Below are 8,428 nucleotides of genomic sequence, written 5' to 3'. Positions count from 1 at the left end.
GGGTGGAAAATAGTATAAGAATTTACCCCAGGAAGAGTACCCATGATAACACTACAAAGTTTAATTCAGAAGACTGAAACGCTTGTGGGGTTGTATTCCTAGCCGGACCAGCGTCACTGTCCGGACGGATTGGGTGAGCTCAGGGCTGTTTAAGACTGACCCAAGCCTTCCAGAAAAACTTATGACTAGCGCCCACCCACATGGGGATTCCAATGGCAGCTCTCAAGCTCGGGGAATTCTGGAAATCCAGTGACGTTTTGTGTGTTACCCTCACCCACCATAAGCATAAATAATGCTCATTTGTGAGTGGGTGGGGACTCTCTCTGGGGCTTTCAGGGGTTTGACCCATGATAAGGGAGGAAGTGTATGGTTATGGATGCGTGTTGAGGAAGATGGGACGGCATAAAAGCATCAACTGGGCTTCAAGTATTCATTTTACTCACATAAATGGGGGCACTTGTTCTGACACGCAGAACAATACTTCTTGGGACAATGGGTCAGAATATTTAAAATCAAGGCTGACCCAGCAACTATAGGCTCGTGGGTTGCTCTAATTGGAAATAATGCCCTAAATGTTTCCGGCGGCTTTTGAAGGATACACAGTAAATGGTATTCATATGAATATTTTTGTTATTCTGTTGGAAATAAATGTTAGTTTTTGCATGTTTAAATCAGTAAGTGAATTTTGCTTGTATTAATTGAGAGTATTTTAGAGCCCACAAGCCAACTAAAGCTTTTGCCTCTGGTTTCCTTAGAAAGAAATGTGATGTTAATCCTGGGGCCTTGATGTTTTACAATGCCTGATCAAGACAAAAAGGTGAAGACCTCAGAAAAATCAGCCGATAAAAAACAGCAAGGAATCACCACCAGGTAACCACATACCGAGCCTTTGCTAATTATTAACTCAGACAATGGCCAGCAACCAGATTTAATGGCTTTCTGAGAAACAGAGTCAATCCTTGACAACTGCTACTCTGGGTTACAGTATTTACTGAAGCATTTGATCAGTTCTCGAGTTCTAAAGGAAATGTTTAGTGTGTATATGTTTCAGTCTATAAAAGCAGGCCTTCAAATGGCAGGGCCACTGGTGGGTAACAGGACCTTGTTCCTTGGAGCTGTCTGTTAGTGGATAATTGTGTTATTCTTTCTCCTAGGGATTATTCAGATCTTAAAAGACTTCGGTGCCTTTTGAACGTTCAGTCAAGCAAACAACAGGTAGTGTTTTCAAAGAATATGCGTGCCTTAATAAAAAAGAAATCATCAGTTTCCAAAAGGATCCACGTAACATCTTTTTGTGTCTCCTTTTCTTTGTTCTTTCATATCTTTTTTTCTTTCTTCATCCAGCCGTTTCTTTCATACCTGGTTCAGGCTCTGCCAAGACATTGCATCCAAAGCCTTTTCATTCTTTTCCTCTCACACCTGGGTCTTGCTTTATCCTGTGCTCATTGTCATGTATCCTAATTTCCAAAGCTTTTACTCTCAAGTCTGGAAACATTGTAGTCTTCTATTGAATGCCTCTTTGGCTCTTTAGAGCTTGAGGAAAATGGATTTTTCCGAAATATTGTTTACCACATTTCTGTCCTTCTCCCCTCAGCCGCACCCCATGCACCCCACCCACCCCACCCATTGCTACAGTGCAAGGAATTAGAATTCTGAAATCCAGTGACATTTTGTGGGTTATGCTCACCTATAATAAGCATTAAAAAAACCCAAACCCATTGCTGTTGAATTGATTCCAACTCACAGTGACCCCACAGGACAGAGTAGAACAGAACTGCCCCGTTGGTTTTCCAAGGAGTGGCTGGTGGATTCGCACTGCCAACCTTTTGGTTAGCAGCTGAGCTCTTAACCTCTATACCGCCAGGGCTCCATCAAGCATGGCACCATAAAGCATGATGGATTATCATAAATTAAAACCGGGACTAAAGGAGAAACAAAACCAAGAGTTGTGGAACCAAGTGGAGTCAGAGGCAGGCAGAAATGCCTACCAAATATGCAAATGGACCACATGCTTGGCTCCGAGATTTTTAATAGTCAATTAGAAAAGGGAAAGCCAGAATTAAAGCCCACTTACCTGAATTTCTACTCTAACAAGATCTGACTTGTTTTTTGCAAATGGACCGTGACGGCCTCGGTGCAGAGGAGATCTCCTTTAGAGGGTTAGGTGGAAAATTGGAAAGAACAGGATGTCCTGCTTCTGAATCTCTAACGAACCAGGCCACATCCCTCATTGTTTCACTGTGTTCCTGGGTTCTACTTACGCTTCGTGCTGTTTGCTCCGTATAATATCTCTGCATAGCTTGCTTTGGCACATTAGTATCTGCTGTTCCGTGGGACAGCGCCCCAGTTGGACAGAACTGAGACACCCTGAGGCAGATGGTCCCCTTCAGCATAGCGGGGTTAGAACAACATAGCCCAGTAAAACCAAATAACTCAAGAAGAAGAACTGCCCCAGGGTTGCTGGAGTGAAAGAAGTGGTCAGAGATTTCACCGGAGGCTTTTCACAAATCTTGAAGGAATCTGCCTAGAGTTGGAATGACATTATTTTTCCCCTACATTCAGAGCCATGGGAAGCTGAGAAACAGGTTTGCAATTTAAAAAGATAAGGAAGAAAAAAATCATTCATTGCAGGCCCATTAATTGCCTTGAAATAAAGAGGTTTTGATAGATGTCATGTAAAGGAAAGATAGAAGGCACGGTTCTGTACAGGGCTTTGAACCGGTTCCTTAGGGTTCGGACCACTGCTGAGAATTTGCCTTTCTAACAAGTTCCCAGGCCATGCTAATGCTGCTGGTTAGGGACAAGTTCTGAGAACCACTAGTAGAGCAGTGGTTCTCAAAATTTATTATACGGAAGAATCATCTGGGGATCTTGTTAAAAAATGCAGATTCTGATCCAGTGTATCTGGGGGTGAAAATGCAAATTTTCAGCAGGGATTCAAATCGGAATGATCCAGTTCAAAGCCCTGGTTGTGTGTGAAGTCAGATAAGATGTAGGAACAGATAATTATGGAACATGGCACGACATGGATCCTGGACGAGTGGTATGAGCGGTGGGGTGTGTGGATTTGAGGAAGAAGAAAAGACCACTTTTCTTGCAAGTGTCAGGGAAGAAGATACATCTTGAAAATTCCGCTGGTTTTCCCTCAGTGGAATTGATGGGAAAAGCATTCAAGATGAAGGGGGTAAAATAATCAGATATTCTAAGGAAGGAAAGGGACAAGCCTGTAAGCAAAATGGTGAGTAGAGATTTCATTGGAAGTAGCAATAAATAAAGCTAGAAGAGACAGTGCAGTGCCTACAGGCCTCTCGTAGAATTTTACACTTGATCCCCTAAGCAGCAAGGAATGTCGAAATTTCTGAGCAGAAGTGATGTGACCAAACCTTTAGGGAGGTTCTGAGGATGCAGCCTTCGCGCTTCAATCTCCAGTCTCTTCCCACTCAACGCTGTCCGAGCTGCAGAAGTACCTTCCAGTTCCTGGAGCATATGTAGTTCTCTGCCTCCTAGCCCGTGTGAGAATCTCCCCGGGATACCTTGGAAGACTTCTGGCACAGCTGGTCCATAGATACTCCTCTGCTCCTCCAGTTCTTCAATACTTTCCACCACAGCAGACCCCATTCAAATGGGACTGTATACTCTTTGGAGACAGAGGGCCTGGCCATTCTGCTTCCTGTATACCCAGAGTCTGATGTGACACCTGGCACCCAATATATCTACAATAAACATGGTGGATGGAGTCACTAACCTGGAGGTGATTTACAAGATGAATTAGTTTTGTAAAGACTCTGGGGGCAATGTGAGCCTTCACTGAAGAGCTTCACATTTGAACACCTATTTATGTGCCAGGCTCTGGGTGAGGTGCTATGAATGCAAAGGTAGATAGATGTGATACTGCCCTGAAGGTGGCCACATTGAGTGGGAAAAGGTTGATGGGTAAACTAGACATTGTAATAGAGTAGGATGCCTTCTGATAGTACTGTAATGCCACCAGGGAGGCCGTGAATAGCTCTACCCAGGAAGTCCTTGGGCAGCTGTTTACCCAGGAGGCTATTCGAGGTGAGCCCTGAAATGTGATCAGGAGTTACAGGCTGCACATGCCCAGGCATGGAGAGGTCACACTGTGTGATGTGTTCTGGGACCAGTGACCAGTTTAATGCAGCCAGAACTTGGGGTGCAGTTTTTCATTCAGCCTACAGTTAAAAAAGCCATTTAGTCCTCTTTAAATATTGTAAAAGGAGTCGATGGTGGACTAGAAGACAGGGACAGAGCACAAGGGACAGATTTTCATGGCAATATGAGGAAAAACTTGGGAAAGAGTGAAAAAAACTTGAGAAACTGTGAGAAGCACGCGGGCTGCCTCAGTGATTTTCTCATCATTGGAGATACGTAAGTATATGTTGGATAACTGAGAATGTTGGAGATGCAGGGAGGTCATCTGGGTTTGGTAGCTAGCTCTACCAACTGCTAGCTTTGTCTCTTAGATAAGTCTCTTAGCCTTTCTGTGCCTCAGTTTTCTCATCAATAAAATGGTGTGTGCCTCATGGAATTGTTATGAGGACTAAATGTGTATCATATCTAGAAAGCACTTAGAACAGTGCCCAGATGTGGTAAGCACTATGTAAGTGATCTATGATGATGACGATGAAGCCAATGATGATGGTGATGATGGTGATGATGGTGACTGGATCCTGTGCCTTTTGGGGAAGTTTTCACACCTGAGTCTGTAAGTCCATCACTTGTGGGAAAGGACACGCTTTAAAGTTATCTATGTGAATTTGTGTTATATTTATGATGTCTGGACTTTCAGAGTTTGGGTTGCCCAAAATGATGTCAGGTATAGTGTGTACCTTAACAGAACAAATGGCTTAGTACAACAGAAGTCTGTCAGGAGGCTGCTCACCTGGCCCTTTTACTCTGAGCATCATGATCTTGACTGTACCAGGTGGTGAGTGGTGGCCACTCTGGGATGAGAACTGTGTATGTTTTACTGGCAGTACTTATATACAGTAGTTGATGTAGGATACACAGAGGGTCTGAAGAGCTGGAGATCTAAGAGAAAAGGCTGTGAGTTCTGAACTGGTTTCTGAGCCCACATTGCTTTCGTCTGAAGAGAGCTAGTTGCTTCAAGGTTTCTACTGTAAGGTTCCAAGTCTTTGCAACTATAAATGCCAACTCCATTTTTTCCGCTGAGTCTCCATCAATTGGTTTCCAGTACCAACTGCCAGGCTACCTTCTCTTATAGTCAGTGTTCTGTGAGTTGTGGTAATGGCAAGGGGGCTTGAGACTCCTTGGCACTGAATGATCACTTATTGTTTGCTGTGTGTCATGACATTTCCTGTGTAACACAGGAAAATTTCCTCATTACTGTGACTTAATGTCCAGTATTATTTGGGTTATCAGTTCACATCCAGAAATCTTCTAATTTGTAATCAAAATTGTATTTAATAAATTCATCTGTACAGTGGGAATAATTATAATGATTAAAAAATATTTATAAAGCACTTAAAATATAGCTGGTCCATCTAAGATACAACTATGGGTCTCTTCCCATCCTGAGCAAGGGAGAGTGAAGAAGACCAAAGACTCAAGGGAGCAGTTAGTCCAAAGGACTAATGGACCACATGAACCACAGCCTACATGACTCTGACACCAGAAGAACTAGATGGTGCCCAGCTACCACTACCAACTGCCCTGACTGGAATCACAACAGAGGATCCAGTACAGACGAGGAGAAAATTGTAGAACAAAAAAATGAACTCACAGAAAAGACTGGGCTTGCTAGTCTGACAGAGACTGAAGGAATCCTTGAGACTATGGCCCTAAGATACCTTTCTGATCCGGAAATGGAGGCATTTTTGGAGATCATCTCACAGCCAAACAATAGATAAGCACATAAGAAAAACAATAACACCCAAGAGGAAGACATTCCTTAGAACAATCAATTATAAGATGAGAAGGCAGGAAGGGGTAGATAATCAGGACCAGGACCAGGGCAGAAATGGGGAGAGTGCTGACACACTGTGGGGAATGAAACCAAGGTCATGAAACACTTTATGTACAAACTATTGATGGTAAGCTATTCTGCTCTGTAAACTCTCACCTAAGGCACAATTAAAAAAGAGAAAAGAATATAGCTGGCACACAGCAGGTACTTTATAAATGCTATTTTCTGAATCCTCAAAATAACTTCATGAGTTAAAAACTCTTACGTCCTTTTTACAGGTATGGAAACTGATGCACAGAGAGGTTAAGTAAATTGTCCAAGCTCATGCAGCTGGTTAATGGGGTATGGAAACCCAGAGAATCTGGCCTAGAGTATGTGCTCTTAACCACCAAGCATTGTTGCCTGAAGTGTCTGTTGGATCTGTTGTCTTGTGGCAGTAGTAGATTGACCCGGTGAACACTGAGAAAGAGAGGTAGTTTCACGGGATGGAAGATTTATGAATAATACTTTTATAAACGATCTTTCTTGCTGGAGAGTTTAACCATGGCTTGTATACAATGAAGAGGGATTTTCTTTTTAAATTTTTATGTTTTGCTGGCTATTATACTCTTCTTATAATGCATTTTTTTCTATAAACCAAATGCCTTATGGGAATGTAGGCATATTCTCTTTCAATAAGGAAATGATGTCTGTATGCTGATTTCTATGAAATACTTTAATGGAATAAGACAACAAGTGTGACATATTATAGCTTTATTTGATAATTATATATGGAATGATTTAATGAAAAAATGAATCCTGTATCTTGTTGTTTTATACTTTTCTTAGCTCATCTGTGTTAATTTAGCTAATTTAGAACATCTCCAATTGGCACTTTGGAAACAAGTTGGTATTTGCCTTCACTATGCTCAACTTGCTGCGAACCAAAGGGTCAGCAGTTTGAATCCACCTGCCGCTTCTTGGAAACTCTTTGGGCCATTTCTACTCTGTTCTATAGGGTCACTATAAGTTGCAATTGGCTTGACGGCAACGGGTTTTTTTTTGTTTGTATGCTCAACTTTAGAGTGGTACTAGAAACAAATCTCATGGCTTCAAAATTATAAGTAAATATTGATAAATCAAACTATTTGAGTACTGATAAGTTGCTCTTTTATTATACAAATAATTAACCAGTTCATATTATGTTGCTATTATTGTTAGGTGTTGTTGAGTCTGTTCCCACTCATAGCGACCCTATGTGCAACAGAATGAAACACTGCCTGGTCCTCTGCCATCCTTACAATCATTGTTATGCTCGAGGCCATTGTTGCAGCCACTGTGTCAATCCATCTCATCGAGGGTCTTCGTATTATAAGTAGGGCATGTTCAAGTCGTTGTAGTGAATTTAAATGAGTTTTTAGTTTTCTTGTGGTTAGTCCTGTAGTATATTTTAATGGTGTTTATAAATACAGTCGAATAATCAGAAAGTCAAGACTTTTATATCTTTTTTTCCCTAACACCCACGGCGCACAGTGCGCAGATTTGGTAAATGTTGAAGAATGAACGGATGGAGTCCAATGAATGAATGATGATTTACTCTCAGTCTGGACCCCTCACCACAGTGTTCTGGCTGGGTCCTGAAACTCTCTAGTCAGCTCGCACGTTTGAGTCATCCAACAAGCTTTAGAAACTCCAGGCCTTACCCCGGACCTGTATCCTCAGCACTCTTTGAGGTAGTGGGGGTACGGCATTGAACAAAAACAGGCAAGTTCCTGCTCGCAGTGAGGTGACATTATAACCAAGGGAGACTGGAAGTCAATAAATAACTCTAAGATGTGTCGGATGGTGTTATAAGCTGTGAAGTCAAATAAAGCCGGTAGCACAGAGTGAGGAAAATTTAAGTCAGCAGTGTTTAAATCTTGGAAGAACCTTGCAGTGGATGTAGCTACCATGTTAATCATTGGCTTGGGGTGGGGGGAGCTCCCTTCATCTTGCTCCACCCCCATTTTGTCGCTTTCTCTACCCTGTGCTGAGGTGTGAGCCTCACGTACTCTGCTTCTATTTCTGTAGCTTCCAGCCATTACCTTCGATAGTGCCCCGAATAGCATGACGAAGTCTGAGCCCGCCATGAAGGCAGGTGGACCCAGAACTCGAGGTCAGTGGCATGAGTCCACAGAAGCTGTTGAACTTGAAAATTTTAGGTAAGAAACCCAATAGCTCCCTTGTCTTCAGCAATCTGTTCTAATTAGCCCTAAGCTTTCTTTAGGCGTGCCATAGTAGCTAAAGTTTTAAACCCATTTCAAAATTTACCACAGGGATTCTTCACTTAATAATTTCAGTGAGTGCTTAAACCATTCCCCAAAATTCTGTGTAAATAATAGGCTTAATGGCTGCAGGTGACGCTGACTGGGGGTTTTGGGATACAGTGCTGACATACCTCTGGCGTTGGCTCAATGAGGAAATGGTTCCAGATTGTTGACCCGCCTAGGTGGATTCCCAGCTTTG

General features: G+C 42.4%; 1 protein-coding gene across 1 annotated transcript in view; it reads left to right on the top strand.

The window, feature by feature from the left end:
• Positions 1 to 254: 254 nt before the first annotated feature.
• NEK10 (NIMA related kinase 10) overlaps positions 255 to 8,428 on the top strand; it is a 210,985-nt gene continuing 202,811 nt past the window's right edge. Inside the window, exons 1-3 of the mRNA XM_023554898.2 lie at positions 255 to 870; positions 1,155 to 1,215; positions 7,994 to 8,124. Coding sequence (XP_023410666.2) covers positions 797 to 870; positions 1,155 to 1,215; positions 7,994 to 8,124 — 266 coding nt within the window. The 5' untranslated portion in view covers positions 255 to 796. The remainder of the gene's footprint in view (positions 871 to 1,154; positions 1,216 to 7,993; positions 8,125 to 8,428) is intronic.

The sequence above is a fragment of the Loxodonta africana genome, chromosome 27 (genome assembly GCF_030014295.1).
Source record: "Loxodonta africana isolate mLoxAfr1 chromosome 27, mLoxAfr1.hap2, whole genome shotgun sequence".
NCBI classification, from domain to species: Eukaryota; Metazoa; Chordata; class Mammalia; order Proboscidea; family Elephantidae; genus Loxodonta; species Loxodonta africana.
This window is presented reverse-complemented; position numbering and strand designations above follow the sequence as displayed.